The sequence below is a fragment of the Suncus etruscus genome, chromosome 17 (assembly GCF_024139225.1).
Source record: "Suncus etruscus isolate mSunEtr1 chromosome 17, mSunEtr1.pri.cur, whole genome shotgun sequence".
Taxonomy (NCBI): Eukaryota; Metazoa; Chordata; class Mammalia; order Eulipotyphla; family Soricidae; genus Suncus; species Suncus etruscus.
The window spans coordinates 46,544,366-46,566,553 of NC_064864.1; the positions used below are offsets into that span (position 1 = coordinate 46,544,366).

The 22,188-nt window shown below is 47.7% G+C and overlaps 1 protein-coding gene across 1 annotated transcript in view; it reads right to left on the reverse strand.

Annotated features, from left to right (window-relative positions):
* The window catches only part of ARL3 (ADP ribosylation factor like GTPase 3), a 53,971-nt gene extending 33,192 nt beyond the window's left edge, over nucleotides 1–20,779 (reverse strand). Inside the window, exons 1-2 of the mRNA XM_049764354.1 lie at nucleotides 20,602–20,779; nucleotides 3,037–3,180 (exon numbers count right to left, since the gene is read on the reverse strand). Of these exons, the coding sequence (XP_049620311.1) occupies nucleotides 3,037–3,180; nucleotides 20,602–20,604 (147 nt within the window). The 5' untranslated portion in view covers nucleotides 20,605–20,779. The remainder of the gene's footprint in view (nucleotides 1–3,036; nucleotides 3,181–20,601) is intronic.
* Between the last annotated feature and the right edge of the window lie 1,409 nt (nucleotides 20,780–22,188).

Genomic DNA, 22,188 nt, shown 5'->3' on the forward strand with positions numbered 1-22,188 from the left:
CTGAACGCAGAGCCAGAAGTAATCCCTGAGCGCTGCCAGGTGTGACCCCAACACCCCCAAATTCAACTTAGTAATGTGTCATAAACACACTGGAGGCCAGAGACAGCACAGTGGTAGGGCATTTGCCTTGAATGCGGCCAACCCAGGATGGACAGCAGTTTGAATCCTGACATCCCATATGATCCCCAACCCAGCCAGAAGCGATTTCTGAATGCAGAGCCAAGAGTAACCCCTGAACACTCCTGGGTGTGACCCAAAAACTAAACCAAACCAAACCAAACCAAAAAAGACCACACTGGGGCTGAATCAATGATGTAAAGGTAAGGTACTTTCTTGCACCAGGCCAAATTGGGTTTCATTCCCCGCACCACATATGGTTTCCTAGCTCTGCCAGGAGTAACCCTTGAACACTGCCCTAAAATCAAAATAGATGAACTCAACACTAGAGAGATAGTACAGCAGATAGGGTATTTTCCTTGATCCTGGGCATCCCATATGGTCACATGAGCACTGCCAGTAGTAATTCCTGAGTGCAAAGCCAAGAGTAAGCATTGAGCATCACGGGGTGTGGCCTCATAACCATTTAAATCATTCCTACCTCTGTCCCTTTGTGATGACCAAGGCAGCACACATGCCTGGCTGTGTGCTTGCACATTTTAGCTTTGGTGTCGGTGAAGGTGCTCATACATTGGCTGTGGTACTCAAGGAGGTTGCACACCAAGCACATGGGCTTGCCAAGGATCACATTTACCATATTGCCCAAAGAACTCTTGGTGGTGCTGGTGCTCCCTGGTGGTCAGAGACTTTGTAGTAGTGTTCTTATTAGCTGCCAATTGCTCTCAGCCCAAGAAGAGATCACAGACAGCAGAGCTGCCAGGCTTGGGCATCACATCAGTATCTGAACTTATGACCTCATGCAAGCCCTGCCTCTGAGCTATACCTCCAAGCAGTGACACTCAGGGGTTACTCCTGGCTATGTGCTTAGAAATCACTCTGGTTTAGGGGACCATATGGGATGCTGGGGATCTAACCAAGGTCTGTCCTGGATCAGCCATGTGAAAGGCAAACGCCCTATCGCTCTGCTAACACTCTGGCCCCTATTTTATTTTATTTATTTATTTTTGGCTTTTGAGTCACACCCGGCAGCACTCAGGGGTTACTCCTGGCTCTACGCTCAGAAATCGCTCCTGGCAAGCTTAGGGGACCATATGGGATGACGGGATTCGAACCACCAACCTTCTGTATACAAGGCAAACGCCTTACCTCCATGCTATCTCTCCGGTCCCCCTATTTTATTTTTTACATTTTTTTTTGTTCATTTTTTTGTTTTTGGGTCACACCCAGTGGCGCTCAGGGATTACTTCTGGCTCCTGGCAGGCAACAGGGACCATAGGGGATGCCAGGATTCGAACCACCATCCTTCCTGGAAAGGCTGTGTGCAAGGCAAACGCCCTTCCACTGTGCTATCTCTCCGGGCTCCCCTATTTTACTTTTATGTTTTATTTTGGGTTACACCTGCTGTGCTCAGGGGGTCCATATGAGGTGCTGGGGGGCGCATATAAGGCAAGTGCCTTACCCTTTGTACTATCACTCCAAGCTTTGAGGCTCTGTTTTGTTTTGTAGCCATTCCTGGAGGTATTCGGGCTATTTCTGGTTTGGTGCTGGACAATGCTGGAGTCAAGCCTGGGACTCGTATGCAAAGCATGTGCTCTAGCCCATTGAGCTTTGCTCCGAGTCTTGAAGTTCAATCATTTTAAAGTAGACTGTTCAGGGCTAGAGTAGGTAAGGCACGTAGCCAACCCCAGTTTGATCCACCAGCATCCTATATGGCTCTCCAAGCATAAAAAACAGTGATTCCTGAGTGCAGAACCAGGAGTACGCCCTGAGCATTAGTGGGTGAGGCCCAAAAACAAGACAAAGAAAATAGACTGAGGTACCAAGTAGGGGCCAGAGAGATAGCATGGAGGTAGGGTGTTTGCCTTGTATGCAGAAGGACAGTGGTTTGAATCCCGGCATCCCATATGGTTTCCCGAGCCTGATAGGAGCGATTTCTTTTTCTTTTTTTTTTTTTTTTGGTGGTTTTTGGGTCACACCCGTAAGTGCTCAGGGGAAACTCCTGGCTCCATGCTCAGAAATTGCTCCTTGGGGCCGGGCAGCGGCGCTAGAGGTAAAGTGCCTGCCTTGCCTGCGCTAGCCTTGGACGGACCGTGGTTCGATCCCCCGGCATCCCATATGGTCCTCCGTGCCTGCCAGGAGCTATTTCTGAGCACATAGCCAGGAGTAACCCCTGAGTGTCACCGGGTGTGGCCCAAAAACAAAAACAAAAACAAAAAAAAAAAAGAAATTGCTCCTGGCAGGCACAGGGAACCATATGGGAAGCCGGATTCGAACTGATGACCTTCTGCATGAAAGGTAAATGCCTTACCTTCATGCTATCTCTCCGGCCCCGATAGGAGCGATTTCTGAGCATAGAGCCAGGAGTAACCCCTGGGCACTGCAGGTGTGACCCAAAACCCAAAAACCCAACCCCCCCCCCCAAAAAAAAAGTACCAAGTACATTTGCATTCACTATACAGTGAAGTTCTGTCATCTTGTACTACTTTCAGCATCTATTAAACAATAATCAATTGTAGACCAGAGAGGTAGTTCAAGAGATAAGTTACTTGCCTTGCATGCTTCTGAGTCTGGTCTGATCACAGGCACTGCATGACCCTGTCAGTACCACGAGGAGTGACCTCCAAGCAGAGAACTGGGAGACATGGTGTGGTACAGACACTCCATCATCTTCACACATGCACACTCACATACCATCCTACTTCTCTAGCCCTGGGTCACCACTGACCCATTTCCCGTCTGTGCATTTGAGTTATTGCCTATGAATAAAATCTTGATTATAGATTTGAAGCCTTAGATTACTCTAAAATTGTATACACTCCTCAAGAGCATAACTTGGGAATAGACAAAACAATTTCCCACCTTCTCTTTCATACTGAGCATCTTCTTGGGTTACATGGCGCCAAGGCAATGAATGCTCACCTGTGTAGGTGTGATGTGGCTGATGTCTTCGGACGCAAGCTGCTTCAGAAGTGTGGTCTTACCAGCATTATCCAAGCCCAGGAGAAGAATTCTCACCTCCTGGTCTGGTGCACTTTTCAATTTGCGTAAAATTGAGAGCAAGCCCTGGAACAACCATGAAGAAGAGAGATTACTAGAGAGCATAGGCTTTGATGTTGGATATAAGAGTGGCTTCTGGGGCCCGGAGAGATAGCACAGCGGCGTTTGCCTTGCAAGCAGCCGATCCAGGACCAAAGGTGGTTGGTTCGAATCCCGGTGTCCCATATGGTCCCCCGTGCCTGCCAGGAGTTATTTCTGAGCAGACAGCCAGGAGTAACTCCTGAGCACCGCTGGGTGTGGCCCAAAAAACCAAAAAAAAAAAAAAGGTTTCTACTTGAAAAAAAAAAAAATCCCTGGTGGTGGAGGCTTCTGGCATTAAATAGTAGTGTAAGGTCAATTATTCTATATTGCACACCTTTCTAAATTTCTGCAGAAGTGTTTTAGTAAAACCAGCAGCTTAGTAAATACCATGACTTATTCTTACTCCTCCTATTAATCCAGTTTAGCAGTCACCCCAAATCTCCTGGAGGTATGAAGTGTTGCCCAACATCTGTTCCCAGAACCCTTTATAGACACTCTGAGTAGAGCATGCATCATATCAAAATTATTTTTATTTATTTATTTATTTATTTATTTATTTATTTATTTATTTATTTATTTATTTATTTATTTTTGGTTTTTGGGCCACATGTGGTAGTGCTCAGGGGTTACTCCTGGCTGTCTGCTCAGAAATAGCTCCTGGCAGGCACGGGGGACCATATGGGACACCGGGATTCGAACCAACCACCTTTGGTCCTGGATCGGCTGCTTGCAAGGCAACGCCACTGTGCTCTCTCCGGGCCCATATCAAAATCATTGATGATTGGTTTCTATGTTTCTCCTTTTCTAGAATGAAGCTTCTTGCAGGTAAGGATTATAGTTTCTTTTCACAGTATCTGGTGATTATCTGATTTATACTAGGATAACAGTTGGTGAATTAAAGTAAGTCTGCTCACAAAGATAAAAAACAATTTTGTAAAATAAGTATCAAAAATTGGGGTTTTTGGACAATGATACACAAATAAACATAATCATTAAGAATTTGGGGCTCCTGGAGAGATAGTACAGCGGCGTTTGTCTTGCAAGCAGCCGATCCAGGACCAAGGGTGGTTGGTTCAAATCCCGGTGTCCCATATGGTCCCCCATGTGTGCCAGGAGCTATTTCTGAGCAGACAGCCAGGAGTAACCCCTGAGCACTGCCGGGTGTACCCAAAAACTAAAAAAAAAAAAAAAAAAAAAAGAATTTGGGGCTGGAAAAAAAAAAAGAATTTGGGACTGGAGCAGTGGCGCAAAAGTAGGGTATTTGCCTTAGTCCCATATGGTCCCCCAAGCCAGGAGCGATTTCTGAGCGCATAACCAGGAGTAACCCCTGAGTGTCACCGGGTGTGGCCCCCCCCAAAAAAAAAGAATTCAGGGCTGAGGCAATAGTGCATTTGCCTTGCACGTGGCTGACCCAGGACAGACCTCGACTCGATCTCCAGCATCCCATATGGTCCCCTAAGCCAGGAGTAACCCCTGAGCATCACTGGGTGTGGCCCAAAATCAAAAAAAAAAAGATTCCTTTGTGTTTGGGACCAGAGCAATAACACAGCAGGTAGGGCATTTGCTTGGCACGTAGCCAACCACCTGGGTTTGATCCCCAGCAACCCATATGGTCCCCTGAGCACTGAGCCAGTAATAATCCCCACCAGGTATGGCCCAAAAACAAACAAACAAAAATTCCCTTGTGGTCAGAGATATATACAGGAGGTAAGTTGTTTGCCTTGCATGCGGCTGAGCCAGGTTTGATCCCTAACATCACATGTGTTCCCCTGAGCTCTGTCAGGAGTGATCCCTGAGCACAGAGCCAGGAGTAAATCCTGAGTACTGTTGGGTGTGGGCCCTAAATCAAAACAAACAAAAAATCCAAACTGCCTGACTTACCCATTCCCTTTGCCTTATATGCAGCTGACTCAATCCAATTTCTGGAACAGTATATGGTACCCAGAGCCCCACCAGAAGTGATTCCTGAATATTGCTGGGTGGGGTCCAAAACCAAAAATAAAGTCCTTTTTGTCTCAGAGACTGTTTACCACTGCTAGCTCTGTATTTTCCTTTTTTTTTTTTATTTTTTATTTTTTTGGGCCACACCCGGTGATGCTCAGGGTTACTCCTGGCTATGCGCTCAGAAGTCGCTCCTGGCTTGGGGGACCATATGGGACACCGGGGGATCGAACCGCGGTCCGTCCAAGGCTAGTGCAGGCAAGGCAGGCACCTTACCTCTAGCGCCACCGCCCGGCCCCTCTAGCTCTGTATTTTCACTAACTTGGTAAAGAGCACACTAATCTCCCATGCCTCATTCCCCCTCCCAACAATAAAATGCAATGTGTAGTTTTAAGATAGAAAGGTAGGGGCCGGGCGGTGGCGCTAGAGGTAAGGTGCCTGCCTTGCCTGCGCTATCCTTGGATGGACCGCGGTTCGATCCCCCGGCGTCCCATATGGTCCCCCAAGCCAGGAGCGACTTCTGAGCGCATAGCCAGGAGTAACCCCTGAGCGTCACCGGGTGTGGCCCAAAAACCAAAAAAAAAAAAAAAAAAAAAAAAAGAAAAGATAGAAAGGTAAATTCTAGATCAAAATATTTGGGAAGAGAGATTGAGCAGAACTGATAAAAAGAAACAAAAGATAGCAAATTAAAAAAAAAAGACAATTCCTCCTTTAGATTGTTTATAACTTCTCTGGCCTTGAATACTTTGATACTATTCTTTTTTTTTTTTTGGGGGGGGGTCACACCTGGCACCTGGTCACACCAGGGTTACTCCTGGCTCTATGCTCAGAAATTGCTCCTGGCAGTCTTAGGTGACCATATGGGATGCCAGGATTTGAACCACCGACCTTCTGCATGCAAGGCAAATGCCCTACCTCCATGCCATCTCTCCGGCCTGGACACTATTCCTTTCTTTTTTTTTTTTTCTTTTTTTTTGGGGCCACACCCGGCGGTGCTCAGAGGTTACTCCTGGCTGTCTGCTAGGGCCTATCTCTCCTAGGAGAGATAGCACAGCGGCATTTGCCTTGCAAGCAGCCGATCCAGGACCTAAGGTGGTTGGTTCAAATCCCGGTGTCCCATATGATCCCCCGTGCCTGCCAGGAGCTATTTCTGAGCAGACAGCCAGGAGTAACCCCTGAGCACTGCCGGGTGTGACCCAAAAATTAAAAAAAAAAAAAAAGAAATAGCTCCTGGCAGGCACGGGGGACCATATGGGACACTGGGATTCGAACCAACCACCTTTGGTCCTGGATCGGCTGCTTACACTATTCCTTTCTAACACTACATTTTTTTTTGTTTTTTTTTGTTTTTTTTTTTTGGGTCACACCCGGCAGCGCTTAGGGGTTACTCCTGGCTCTATGCTCAGAAATCGCTCCTGGCAGGCTCATGGGACCATATGGGATGCTGGGATTTGAACCACCATCCTTCTGCACGCAAGGCAAATGCCCTACCTCCATGCCATCTCTCTGGCCTTGACACTACATTTTATGAAAAACCCTTCTTTCAGCTTCCATTAGCTACATGGATATCACTCATTTATAATATCATCTTTTTTTTTTTTTTTTTTGGTTTTTGGGCCACACCCGTTTGACGCTCAGGGGTTACTCCTGGCTATGTGCTCAGAAATCGCCCCTGGCTTGGGGGGACCATATGGGACGCCGGGGGATCAAACCGCGGTCCTTCCTTGGCTAGCGCTTGCAAGGCAGACACCTTACCTCCAGCGCCACCTACCCGGCCCCCATATAATATCATCTTTCAGAAAAGTTAAAATTAGACTTTTAGGGCTGGAGTGGTGGCATGGAGCAGTTAAGATGTCTGCCTTGCTGCCAATAGCCTAGGATGGACCGTGGTTTGATCCCCCGGCATCCCATATGATCCCCCAAGCCAGGGGCGATTTCTGAGCGCATAGCCAGGAGTAATTCCTGAGCGTCACCGGGTGTGGCCCCCCCCCAAAAAAAATTGTATTTCTAAAATCCAGGGTTAGAGAGCTAGTACAGTGGGCAGGGCTCTTGCCTTGCAGACGGTAGACCCAGGTTTGATCCCTGGCACCACAGATGGACCCCCAAACCCTGCCAGGAGTAATTCCTGAATGCAGAGTCAGGAGTAATCCCTAAACATTACCAGGTGTGGCCCCAAAACAAACCAGAGAATTCTAAAATCCTCAGGGACTACTGTTACAAAATGGCTGAGGACAGACATCACTCTGCCCTACTCATTCTACAGATGCTTCATTATTGCTTCCATATAATTCTGATGGATACAATATATCACATTACTACTCTAAACAATGGTATATTTAAAATCCCAAGTGATTTTTGAGGAGTGCAGGCTCTCAAGCAATGCTCAGGTGGCCTGAGGGCTCCACTGTGATTCTCAATCAACTGGGCTGAAGGACCGGAGGATGCAGTGCTGCCCCCAAAGTTCTCATGTCTTATGTTTACTAGAAAGAAATCATAAAAGCAAGTACATTTTCCATATGCATTTTATTTTATTTTGGTTTTCTTTTTTTGTTTTTGTTTTTTGGGGGGACCATATGGGATGCCGGGGGATCGAACCGGGGTCCGTCCTACGCTAGCGCTTGCAAGGCAGACACCTTACCTCTAGCGCCACCTTCCCGGCCCCTTTATTTTGGTTTTCGAGCCGTACCCAGCAGTGCTCATGGGTTCCTCCTGGCTCTGTGCTCAGAAATTGTTCTGGCAGGTTCGGGGGACCTTATGGGATGCGGGGAATTGAACCTGGGCCTGTCCCAGGTCCTCAGTCCTCAGCATGCAAGGCAAACACCCTACCACTGTGCTATTGCTTCAGCACTTCTTTTGTTTTTGTTTTGGGGCCATACCTGGCAGCTGTTCAGGAATTACTCCTGGGTCTGCACTCAGAAATCACTCCTGCCATGGGGACTACATGGGATGCCGGGAGTGAACCATGGTTGGCTGCGTGCAAGGCAGATGCTCTTCGAGCTGTGCTACTGTCTGGCCCCTCTAATACATTTTCAAGGTTCAAAATGAATGTATTAGTCTGGATAGAGCATGAGAGAGGTAAAGACACTTGCTTTAACATCCAGCACCATGTTTGGTCCCTGGGCACCAAAAGGGGTCACCTCTGAGCACTGTTGGGTGTGAACTAAACTATCCTCACTTCCTGCCCAAATTAATTTCCTGGGCCAGGCATACGGTTCAGTGGTAAAGCACTTGCCTTGCATGTATGAGACCCTGGACTCAATCCCTGGTGCAACACACACAAACACACACACACACACACACACACACACACCCCCCAAAGTAAAAGGAGGAATGAAAAAGCTTATCTCATGAGTCTTCTTTCTTTTTTAAATACTTACTTTATTATTATTATTATTTTTGTTTGTTTGTTTGTTTCTGGGCTACACCTGGAGGTACTCAGAGGTAAGTAACTCTTGTATCTTCGCTCAGAAATTGCCCATGGCAGGCTCTGGAGACCATATGAATGCCGGGAATCGGCCCCCAGTCGGCTGTGTGCAAGGTAAATATCCTACCACTGTGCTAACTCTCCTATCTCTTTGGCCCCTAGTTAGTTAGTTGTTTGGGTCACACCTGATTATCCTCAGGATTTACTTCTGGCTCTTCACTCCTGGAGGTGCTTGGGGAACCATATGGGATGCCAGGGATTGGCTGCATGCAAGGTAAACACTGTACTTGCTGTAATATAGTTCTGACCCCTATTTCCCTTTTTAGAGGAGCCACAGCAATGATGTTGAGGGCTCTGCACTCAGAGGTCACTGCTGGCAGTCACCAAAGGACCAGAGGGGGTATTGAGAGTTCAAACCTGGGACACACTCATGCAAAACGAGTCTTGTACCCACTGTAGTTTTTTTTCTTTTCTTTTTTTTTTTTTTTTTTTTTTTTTGGGCCACACCAGTTTGATGCTCAGGGGTTACTCCTGGCTAAGCGCTCAGAAATTGCCCCTGGCTTGGGGGGACCATATGGGACGCCGGGGGATCAAACCGAGGTCCTTCCTTGGCTAGCGCTTGCAAGGCAGACACCTTACCTCTAGCGCCACCTCACTGGTCCCTGTAGTTTTTCTTTCATGAGTCTCTTCTCATTTCTCTCATAAGTTTTTAAAAACGCAGTAAATACAGGGCCTGGAAGGGCTGGAGAAATAGTACAGCAGGACTTGGGTACAATCTTTGGCATCCTATATGGTCTTCTGTGCCCCTCCAGGAGTGATTCTTTTTTTTTTTTTTTTTTTGGTTTTAGGGCCACACCCGGCGATGCTCAGGGGTTACTCCTGGCTGTCTGCTCAGAAATAGCTCCTGGCAGGCACAGGGGGGGACCATATGGGACACCGGGATTCGAACCAACCACCTTTGGTCCTGGATCGGCTGCTTGCAAGGCAAATGCCACTATGCTATCTCTCCGGGCCCCAGGAGTGATTCTTTTTTTTTTTTTGGGTCATACCCAGCAGCGCTCAGGGGACTATATGGGATACCGGGATTCGAACCACCGTCCTTCTGCATGAAAGGCAAACGCCTTACCTCCATGATATCTCTCCGGCCCCAGAGGTAATTCTTTTTTTTGGGGGGGGGCCACACCCGGCGGTGCTCAGGGGTTACTCCTGGCTGTCTGCTCAGAAATAGCTCCTGGCAGGCACGGGTGACCATATGGGACACCGGGATTCGAACCAACCACCTTTGGTCCTGGATCGGCTGCTTGCAAGGCAAATGCCGCTATGCTATCTCTCTGGGCCCAAAAATAAGTGTTTTTGTTTTTTTTTGGTTTTTGGTTTTTGGGTCACACCTGGCATTGCTCAGGGGTTATTCCTGGCTCTATGCTCAGAAATTGCTCCTGGCAGGCTCGGGGGGACCATATGGGATGCTGGGATTGGAACCACCTACCTTCTGCATGCAAGGCAAACACCTTACCTCCATGCTATCTCTCCGGCCCCCCCAGAAGTAATTCTTTTTCTTTTTGGTTTTTGGGCCACACCCGGCATTGCTCAGGGTTTACTCCTGGCTGTCTGCTCAGAAATAGCTCCTGGCAGGCACAGGGGACCATATGAGACACTGGGATTCGAACCAACCACCTTTGGTCCTGGATCAGCTGCTTGCAAGGCAAACACCACTGTGCTATCTCTCCGGGCCCAGAAGTAATTCTTAAGCTCAGAAATAAGCCCAGAACACCAACAGGTGTGGCCTCCAAACATAAAATATCAAAAAAAATAACCCCTCCCCCTCAAAAACCACCACTACCACCAAAAACAACAACAAACAACAACAACAACCACCACCCCACAGGCTACTATGGGAGATAGATCCAAGAGTTGGTACACAGGATCTGTGAGCTAGAGGCCAGATTCAATCTCATGTGGCCCAGAGCAGCAAGATCTAGTGGCCCCCACCCCAGCCTGGTGTAGTCTGTAAACAGTAAAGAACAAAAAGCTCTCTTTCTGCAGGTTGATACACTCACTCATTATATCTGAAACTGAGTAGTTAATTGGTGAGGGTGAGGGGGCTGGAGTGATAACACGAGCCAGCAGCGTGAAACAAATCCCAGTTTGATCCCAGGCATCCCATATAGTCTCCTGAGCCTGCCAGGAGTGATTTCTGAGTGAGCGCAGAGTCAGGAGCGCTCTGAGCGTTGCCAGTGTGACCCTCCTCAAAAAGAGAGGAAAGGGTGATTTCTTTTCATCTAGAAAGGAGGGAAGCAAAGGGGCAGATTTAAAAAACCATCTGGCTGGAGTGATAACACAGTGTAGGGCGTTTGCCTTGCGCGCAGCTGACCTGGGACAGACTTGGGTTTAATCCCTGGCATCCCATATGGTCCCCCCATGCCTGCCAGGAGAGATTTCTGAGCTCAGAGCCAGGAGCGCTGCTGGGTTTGGCTCAAAAAACAAAATAAAATAAAAAAGAAAAGAAACCATTCTAAACTGCTAAACATTACCCCTCTAACAGAGGGAATTTGATTCTGAGTATGGCACAGTGCAGATTTCAAACCCAAGTGAATAAGAAAAAAAAAGGAATGCTGCTACAATTCTAATGAGCATCTCTCCTACTCTGGAACTAATAACATCACATGCTTCATTCACCTTTAAGTGCAATTATGGAAAAATGAAAAGTTCAGCTAACAAATTTTCTTAGCAAAATGGTAAGTGACATCCCCAGCATGGTGTAGACAGGCAAATGCATGTATATGCAGCAGCACATTCACCCGCTCCCGAGGACAGAGATCCGAGGATTACTGAGGGTTTACTAAAAAGGGAAGAGGATATTTATAAATACCAGGATTCTGCCTGGAAGGTATAAAGTAAGCTGATTTCAGAGGTTAGATCAGGAGCCCAGGTTGTCTCTTCTATGTATCTAACCAGAGACAGTATGTCCATACTTGTAAATGTGAGATAAGGAAAAAGTCCTAGGCAGTGGATTTTATGTATTAAAATGCAGTATTAGGGGCCGGAAAGAGAGCACAGCAGTAAGGCGTTTGCCTTGCTTGCGGCTGACTCAGGAGGGACCTGGTTTGATTCCCAGCATCCCATATGGTCTCCCAGCCTGTCAGGGGCGATTTCTGAATGCAGAGCCAGGAATAACCCCTGAGCACCACCGGGTGTGGGCCAAAAGCCAATCAATTAAAAGAATCTTGCTGGGGCCAGCGAGGTGGTGCTAGAGGTAAGGTGTCTGCCTTACAAGTGCTAGCCAAGGATCAGGACCGAGGTTCGATCCCCGGCGTCCCATATGGTCCCCCCAAGCCAGGGGCAATTTCTGAGCACTTAGCCAGGAGTAACCCCTGAGCATCAAATGGGTGTGGCCCGAAAAACCAAAAAAAAAAAAAATAAAAGAATCTTGCAGTATTATACAAGGGCATGATTTTCCTTTTTTTTTCTTTTTTTTTTTTTTTTACTTTTGCTTCTGAGCACCAAACCTAGTGGCACTCAGGGGTTACTCCTGGCCTAGCTCCACGCACAAAAATCACTCCTGGCAGGCTTGGGGGACCATATGGAATGTCGAAATCAAAGACGAGTATGGCCTGGGTTTGCTGTGTGCAAGGCAAATTCCCTGTCGCTGTGCTATCTCTCCGGCCCCCTAAGGACATGATTTTGGGGGGGGGGGTTGGGGGGTCAAACCAGGCAGCACACAGGGGTTACTCCTGGCTCCATGCTCAGAAATCGCTCCTGGCAGGCTCAGGGGACCATATGGGATGCTGAGATTCGAACCACCAACCTTCTGCATGAAAGGCAAACGCCTTACCTCCATGCTATCTCTTCGGTCCCAAGGACATGATTTTTTAATTAATTAATTAATTTTGTTTTTTTGGGGCCATACCCGTTTTGATGCTCAGGGGTTACTCCTAGATAAGCACTCAGAAATCACCCCTGGCTTGGGGGAACCATATGGGACGCTGGGGGATCGAACCCTGGTCCTTCCTTGGCTAGCACTTGCAAGGCAGACACCTTACCTCTAGTACCACCTCACCAGCCCCAAGGACATGATTTTTAAGGCACGTGTTTCCCATTCATTCCTTTATCATCAAACACCCACAGAGTGACCCAAGAACAACACTGAGCAAGACAGGTGATGGTGTTATTCCATTTACGTATACACACACACACACACACACACACACACACACACACACACACACACACACTTATATCCTCTCTGCAGGACTGGTGCTTTTCTGACATTAAGTAAAGGCAATTTAGGGTACCAGAACTTGCACTGTACACAGCAAGTTAGCGGTGTGTGTGTTTATTTAAGCTATCTTCTCCCTGGTGAACAGAAATGATCTGACTCAGCCAGGAAACATTTAAACAAACTTTTCTACAAGCAAATCATGAATACATGGCTACTGCCTACAGACATTTTATCAGCCTCAAAATCAGCTTACACTCAACCCCTGGCAAAGGCCTGGTGCACTGACATAAAATGAGACAATCTAGGTCATTCAGAGAGAGTGGGGTGGTGGGGGGTGAAGGGGAAAAGGAATGCGTTTGGGATATGGAAAATATATATGTGGCCATGGGGAGCAGCCCACATTTAAATATTAAAATTAATCCACTGTCAAGTATCTAATTTGCTCTGCATAACTAGCTAAATGAAATGGATATATTTACACACACACACACACACACACCACACACACACACACACACACACAATCGGGGTCGCCCAGTGAGACCTTTTTAATTTCCAGGAACTCTTGTAAGTCACAGGGATAACCCCAGCCAATTGGTCTTTTCTGGCCAATTGAGTAGAGTGGTGACTCTACTAAATAAACAGGCTCCTATCTCCTCAGGAAGGGTGGTTCCTGATTCACCAGAGTCTAATAAAAAGAGGATTATGGCTTTAGTTTCACAAATCTATATTCAGTTTTCTTGCTCTTTTTTTTTTCCGGGCCACACCCGTTTGATGCTCAGGAGTTACTCCTGGCTAAGCGCTCAGAAATTGCCCCTGGCTTGGGGGGACCATATAGGACACTGGGGGATCGAACCACGGTCTTTGCTTAGCTAGCGCTTGCAAGGCAGACACCTTACTTCCAGCACCACCTTGCCGGCCCCTGTATTCAGTTTTTCTATATGTGTGCCTTGGGCATAGTTTCATCTAGAAAATAAGACCGATACTTATATCTCAAAAACAAAGCAAAACAAAACAACAACCCTGTGAAGACTAAATTTAAAAAAATGCATGTACAATAAGGCACATAGGAGGTCTGTAAAAAAAGTTGGGCTGCAAATCAATAGTACAGTGGGTAGGTGCTTGCCTTGTCTGTGGCTCACCTGGACCCTGGTGCCCCATATAGTCTCCTGAGTGAACAGCCAGTAGTAAGTTCTGACCACTGCAGGGCATGGCCCCTAAACAAAAACAAAATAGCAGTTGAGGAGCCGGAGTGATAGCACAGCAGTAGGGTGTTTGCTTGCACGTGGCCAACCTGAGATTCGATCCCTGGCATCCCATATGGTCCCCCGAGGCTGCCAGGAGTGATTTCTGAGCACAGAGTCAGGAGTAACCCCTGAGCGCCACGGGTGTGACCTAAAAATCAAAAATAAAATAATATAAAATAAAAAGCTGTTGGGTATTAGAGAGGGAGTTCACGGAGGCCCAGGTTCAATCCCGAGCACTACATAGTCCCCTGAATATGGTCCCTGGGACACTGATCAAGTGTAGCCCCTGAGCACCACAGTTTTGCACCCCAAAACACAGCAGTTAGATTTGTTTTTGTGCCTTCCACTGACTTTTTTCCCCCTTGGTTTTTGGGCCTTACCTGGTGGTGCTGGGGTCATTCCTGGTGGTGCTCAGGGAACCATACTGGATGTCAGGGATTGAGCCTGGGTTAGCCAAGTGTAAGGCAAACACCCTACACTTTGTGCTATTGCCCTGGCCCATTTCACTGACTTTTTTGTCTCTCACATTCGGCGGCAGCGTGCTTAGGGGTTACTCCTGGCTCTGTACTCAGAAATCACCCCTGGCAGATGCAGGGGACCATATGGAATAACAGGAATCAAACCACTGTTGTCCTGGGTTGGCCACATGCAAGGTAAATACCCTACCGTTGTGCTATCTCTCTGGCCCCTCACTGACTCTTTTTGATTACAAGACAAGTACTGCTGGCAATGGTGAACATGCCTGATAGCCTGGTAACTGTTGGGAGGCCCACAATCATAGAAAGTGCTCCAATGGGGGCTAGAGAGATAGGATAGTGGCCAGGGCATGTTTACCTTGCAGGCAACCAACCCTGGTTCATTTCCTGGTATCCCATATGGTCTTCTGAGGACTTCGAGTAATGCCTGAATGCAGAGCCAGGAGTAATTCCTGAGCATTGCTGAGTGTGGTCCAAAAACAAAAATAAAATCAAAGTAAAAAGGAAGTCCTCCATGAGTAACTGCTAAATGAAGGAAGTGTCTAGGACCTCTTTTGTTTTGGAACACGCCTCACAGCGCTTAGGGGTTACTCCTGGCAGCTTGTGGGATGATACAGAAAGACAGGAATCAAACCCAGGTTGGCTGCATGCAAGGCAAGCGCATTACCCACTGTACTGTCCCCAGACATCTTTTCTTAAGCTGCAAGTTATGATGCCATAAAGGGTTGCATAACTCATTGTGGAGGTGGTTTCATTTTGGGGGGGAATCATTATATTTTTTTTTCTTATTCTCAGTAAATGTTTTATTTGTATATACATTATTTTTTTGGTTTTTGGGCCACACCTGGCGGCACTCAGGGTTATTCCTGGCAGGTTCAGCGGGACCATATGGGATGCCAGGGATCGAACCTGAGTTGGCTGTATGCAAGGCAAAAGCCCTACCCACTATGCTATTGCTCTGGTACCTTATTTGTATATATATTGTTTGTTTGTTTGTTTTTGGGCCACATACAGTGACACTTAGGGGTTACTCCTGGCTATGTGCTCAGAAATCACTCCTGGCTTGGGGGACCATATGGGACGCAGGGAATTGAACTCAGTCTGTCCTGGGCAGCCAAGCCGTGTGCAAGGGAAATGCCCTACCACTATGCTACTGCTCAGGTCCCTTATTTGTATATACTTTAAAATGCCTATAACCCAGAGTCATATATATATACATATATATGCATATATATATATGTTGTGTGTTGTGTTACTGATCCTACCCTAATCAATTATTGTACCCCCCTAGGGTGTGATCTGGTGATAGTATATTGGATTATTCCTTACTTGGTCTGCTCCCACTCTAGGGTGGTACCTGATTCTTGTCAATAAAAGCAAGGGTCTGAGGAAGGCTGGGGCTCATTCTTCAGTCTTCTTCCACTGAGCTGCACTCCATCTTAGGAGCAGAAAGCTTCTGTGGTTTGAATTCCTTGCTTGAGCACTGGATTTCCTGAACCCATTCTTTTTTTTGGGGTGGGGAGGAATCCACCAGGCAGAGCTCAGGGGTCACTCCTGGCTCCATGCTCAGAAATCACCCCTGGCAGGCTCGAGGAACCATATGGGATGCCGGGACTTGAACCACCCCGTCCTTCTGCATGAAAGGCAAATGCCTTACCTCCATGCTATCTCTCCAGCCCCCTGAACCCATTCTTGTACTTTTCACTGAGTGAGTTATTTTCTGTGGATCTCTACAACTGGAACTGTTCCTTCCCCCTGACCTAATTGGACAGGGGAATGGGAACTGCCTTTCCTGTCTGAGAGCTCGGTGGGAATCAAACCTTAACCAATCTCCTAGAGAACGTGACACTTCATATATATATAAATATATATATATATATATATATATATGTCATTTATTTTTGACCACACCCTACAGTGCTCAGGGCTCTTCCTAACTCTGTGCTCAGGAATGACCCCTGCTGCTGTGGGGCCAGAGAGTCAAGCCTGGGTCAGGGGGACGCAAAGCAAGCACTTTAACCCCTGCACTATCTTGATAGCCCCAGGATCAGGTATATTTCTATTTCCTTTTGGTTTTTGGGCTTATTTCTGGTTCTGTGTTTGGGAGTCACTCCTGGCAGGTTGTGGGGGACTGTGTGGTATTAGGGATCAAGCCAGGACTATGCTGAAGTGGACACATGCAAGGCAAGTGCCTCCATGCTGTACTTTCTGGCCATTTATATTGATTGAATGAAGTATAAAGTTTATCAGGTGAAATAAAAATTTCTTGGTGAAAGGGGTTTAGAAAAAGCTATGATCTATGAAGGAACAGTGACAGAAGGTGCTAAAGTTATTATCTTTGTATTCCTCCAAGTAGTTGGTAGCATAAGACAAGGCTAAAATGATTGATTCTGGGGGCTGAGCAATAAGTACAGCAAGTAGGGCATTTGCTTTACATATGGTCAACCTAGTTTTGATCCCCAGAATCCCATATGGTCCCCTAAGCCTGCCAGGAGTGATCCCCGAGTGCAGAGCCAGGAATAAACTCTGAGTATTTCCTGGTGTGACCCAAAAGAAAACAAAAATAAAATAACTAATTCTAAATGTTCAATGGCAACAAGTATCTCCCCAATATTTTTGTATTTGTTTTGCATGCCTTAAATGCTATGCTACTGCTCTGGCCCTAGAATATTTGAAAAGAATTAGTCATAGTTGAAGGTATTTTTTTGGGAAGGGAGACTGTTTTTGGGCCACCCACAGTGATAATCAGGGGTTACACTTGGCTCTGCACTCAAGAATCACTCCTAAAGATACTTGGCAGATTATATGGGACATCGAGGATGGAACCTGGGTCAGCTGTGTGCAAGTATTCTACCTACTGTATCATCTCTCCAGCTCCAAAAATTCACACTTTTTTTGGAGGGGGTCCCACACCCAATAGTGCTTAGGGCTTACTCCTAGCTTTGAACTCAGAAATTATTCTTGGTTGGGGCCGGAGAGATAGCATGGAAGTAAGGCATTTGCCTTTCATGCAGAAGGTTGGTGTTTCGAATCCCGGCATCCCATATGGTCCCCTGAGCCTGCCAGGAGTGATTTCTGAGTGTAGAGCCAGGAGTAACCCCTGAGCGCTGCTGGGTGTGACCCAAAAACCAAAAAAAAAAAAAAAAAAAAAAAAAAAAGAAATTACTCTTGGCAGGCTTGAAGGACCATATGGGATGCCTGGGATCAAACCCGGGTTGGCTGTATGAAGCAAATACCCTACTTGCTTTGCTATAGTTCTGGCTCCTATTTGGGAAATTAGATGTGCAATATAAAATAATTCATTTAAATTTTTTGTTTTTAGGTCACACCTTGGTGAGTTCAGGGGTTATTTCTGGCTCAGAAAACACTCCTGGCAGGTATGGGGGACCATATGGGATGCTGGGATTCGAATTGTCCATCCTGGATTGGCTGCAGGATTGGCCCTACCTCTGTGCTATCTCTCCGGCCCTCATTTTAATTTTTTTTTTCCCAGTTTTTGGGCCACACCCGGTAATGCTCAGGGATTACTCCTGGCTATACGCTCACAAGTCGCTCCTGGCTTGGGGGACCATACGGGACGCCGAGGGATCGAACCGCTGTCCGTCCTAGGTTAGCACTGACAAGGCAGACACCTTACCTCTAGCGCCACCATGCCAGCCCCTCATTTTAATTTCTTGCTCATTTTCTTTCTTCATTTTGGGGTCATACCAGGTGGTGCTCAGGCATACTTCTGGCAGTACTCTGGGGACTATATGAGGTGCTAGGTACTGAACTGTGGCCTGCAGCAAGTGAAGCAGGCACTTTAAATTCCCTGTACTAGCTATTTCTTTTTTTTTTTTTTTTTTTTTTGGTTTTTGGGTCACACCCGGTGGAGCTCAGGGGTTACTCCTGGCTGTCTGCTCAGAAATAGCTCCTGGCAGGCACGGGGGACCATATGGGACACCGGGATTCGAACCAACCACCTTTGGTCCTGGATCGGCTGCTTGCAAGGCAAACACCGCTGTGCTATCTCTCCGGGCCCTGCACTAGCTATTTCTCTGGCCCCTTTTTACTTAAAAGAGTGAAACAAGACTTTTGTTTGATCATCGATTCCAAAAGTTGTGTACAACAGTGTTGTATATACATTGTCATTTTGTTGTGTACAGTATTCATTGAAAACTAGAAACAAGAGCAGCAGTTAACATACTGTGGCCTGTAATTATAAATTAAACAATCATGAAATTACACAGTCCACTTCTTTGATAAACAAGCTAGGAAAAGTCACCAAACTCATGTGTTTCTCATCACACGGCATCTCAATCTCTGTTAGTCTGGCATGCCTTTTTCATTTCAACTCCAGTAATTTTTTGTGTAAATATTTATGCTTGTACTCATTTGTTGAGAAAAACTTAGCCTTTAAATGGACAGCTCATGTATAAACGATTAATAAAAGGAAAACATGCGAAAATCTGTTTAGCCTGAGGTTAATAAAACTTGCAATGCAGCAAGTGTGAAATGGGGTTGGCAACTTCAGATCAAATAATTCTACTTCCTCAGCAATCTGACAATGTAAAATCAATGAAGTTCATATCTTTCTGAGGAAATGTACTCACTGGATAATGTGACCAAAGGTCCATGTATTTCATTCTTGAGGACAGGCATTAACTTCTCACTTTACAAATCAATACAAGATCAACATTCCTTTTTTCATTTGTTTTTGTTTTGGGGTAACATCAGGCTCAGGGGTTACTTGTGGCTCTGTCTGTACTCAGGAATTACTCCTGGCGTAGGGATGGGGGGAATCATAAGGGATGTCAGGGATAGAACCTGGGTCAGCCGATACAAGGCAAATCCCCTACCCACTGTACTGTCACTCCAGTGCCCAAGCTCAACATATCTAAACTCAAAAGGAGACTGGAGTTGGGATAGACAGGAACCAAAATACCTAGGCCAACTCTTTTGCTCTGAGCTTCAAAATCCCCTTCACCCCTTTTTTGGGGAGTTGCAGGCCACACCCAAATTCTTGGCTTTGTGCTCAGGAATCACTCCTTGCCAGGTTCTGGGGCCATAGAGGGTGTTGAGACAGAGCTTGGCTCTTCTGTGTATAAGGCAAATGCCCTCTGCATTTGCCCGGTTCCGGACCTCCAAATTAATTCCTCTTTGGCTCTAAAAGCGACTCGATTTTTAGCATCCTCAGATTAAATACACAGAAATCAATTAGGAACAAAGTATTGATACTCACGCAGACCACATAGCATGGTGCATACTTTGAGATGCCTTGCACAAGGTCAACCTGGGTTCGATCCCCAGCAACCCACGGGGTTTCCCGAGCCTGCGAGGAGTGATTTCTAAGGGCAGCCAGGAGTAACCCCTGAGCACCACCCCCAAAACAAAACAAACAAACAAACAAAAAAAAAAAACAAAGAAAAGAGAAAAGGTTCCTAAGAGACCACCAGGGATTCGGCAAGCAACTTTTGGCAAGTCTCCATCCATATGAATTAAGTCTTGAACAGAAAATCGATCATCACCATATCAAGCCTAGAATTAAAAACTTCCATTCCCCCCCTCAAATAAATAAATAAATAAATAAATAAATAAATAAATAAATAAATAACCCTGATCGCAGAAGCACGCTAGCCAAGCCGACCCCAGGCGGCCCGAGTCGTGGGACTGGCCCTACCCGCGGGAGCACGCGAGCACGGGGAGCGCTAGGCTACCATCTCCTTTGGGGCCTCTCGTCCCAGGCTTGCTTCTGGCCTGGCCCCAGGCGCACCCCATTTTTCTCCGAGCTCCTCGGACCCGCCCTCATCTCCGACCCCAGAGCAAGAGCAGATACGGCCTCCTCACCACCCCGCAGCCCATGCAAGCCCCGGCAACGCAAAGCAAAGCTTCCAACTGGTGGCAAGCCCCGCCTGCTTCCCCAGGCCCAGATCTCTTTCCAGGGCCCACCCTGGGGGACTCCCCGCCGCCCCCCAAAACCCATCCAGGACCCAAAAGGCAGACGGAGCACTAGCCGCTTCTCTCCTTAGCGACAGGCGCTAGGCCTCACCCGGGGCTGGAGCCCGGAGGCGAGCGAGTGAGTGATCGGCTGTCTGAAGGGGTTCGGGTCCCCACACTCACCATCCTCCCGCCGGGTCCCTCCTCCTCCTCCTCCTCCTCCTCCTCCTCCTCCTCCTCCTCCTCCTCCTCCTCCCGCTGCTGCTGTTGCTGCTGCTGCTGCTGCCTCCCCCGTTACCAGGGGCAACTACAGCGGCGCCGCCCCCGACGTCTCTCGCACGCACCGTGAAAGGGCCAAGCGGCGGAGCGGGGCGGGGTCTGACAGCTCTGCCCTAAGTGCGCAGGCGCGCGCGGTTCCGCCTACTGCGCAGGCGCGCCTAGACCACCCTACTGCGCATGCGCTCCTAAGCCCCGCCCATCTAAAGGTTACCGGGCTTTGATTGGTCGGAAAGAGGGGCGTGAGGGCGCGGAAAGGGGGCAGCTCCCGGCTCCTCCTCCCGCCGGTGTGATCTGGCTCGGCCGCGGGCTGCTTCAGGTGGTGTGTTTCTTCCCGGAGCAGGTAAGGTATCGTGGGTGGAAATTGCACACTGCACCTTCCACTTCTCCCCAATGGATCCCCGGGAAGGCCAGCTTGCTTGGATTTCTGTCCCGACTCCTCTGCGCGGGGTGCTTGCAGCTTGCTTGGTCAGGGTTTGCAATTGATGAAGCCACGTGGCGCCAGCTGTGTTCCCCCCATTTCCCCCCCGAAGGGCCCGGGGATGCTGTCCCTGCACCTGGCCGGTTGTAAGCTGAGTGCTAGTTTGCATACGCCTGAGTCTCGGGTGGAGAAGCTCGCTCGGGCTGTGGAAGGGCAAAGAGCCTCCCGGGAATTGGCCCTGAGCGCTGGCGGGAACTGGCGGCTAAGGCCAAGGCTGGTCTTGCAAAACAATGTGGAAGCGGGGTGGGGATGGGTGCATGGTGTGCAAGGCCCGCAGAAGCACAAAATGTCCTGTATCTCCAAGTTCAGGTTCTGTTCAGCCCCCTGGAGACCGGGCATGGAAAAATAAAGAACTGCAAACCCCCTCCCCCCATCTAAATGATAGGAAACGCTTTTTACCCCAGGCTTCTTTCCGTTATTTTAAGTGGGAGAGTAGGGATTGGCGTGCTGCTAAACTCCCATTGTATCATTGAGGCAAGAGGTATATAGTGATTTGTAATTGTGAAGTGAAATGAATAGAATTTCGTTTATTTTTGTTTGGCATTGCTGGGGAGAGTCGAATTAGGCTCCTTGACCTCTGTCATGTTTTGCCATTCCTGAATTCAGTGTTGTTTTTTTTTTTGTTTTGTTTTTGGGTCACACCCGGCAGCGCTCAGGGGTTACTCCTGGCTCTATGCTCAGAAATCGCTCCTGGCAGGCCAGGGGACCATATGGGATGCCGGGATTCGAATCACCTTCTGCATGCAAAACAAACGCCTTACTTCCATGCTATCTCCGGCCCCCAGTGTTTTATTTTTGTTGTTTGTTTTGGGGGGGCACACTCAGCGGTGCCCAGGGCTTACTCCTGGCTCAGTGCTTAGGGATCAGTCCTGGTGGGTTTCAGGGGACCATATGAGGTTCCTGGGTTCAAACCTGAATGGGTTGTCCAGGTGCAAAACAAGTGCCCTCCCACCCTGTGCTCTCTCTCTAGCTCTCTTGAATCCAGAACGTTTTATGAGCTAGTAGAGTGGACA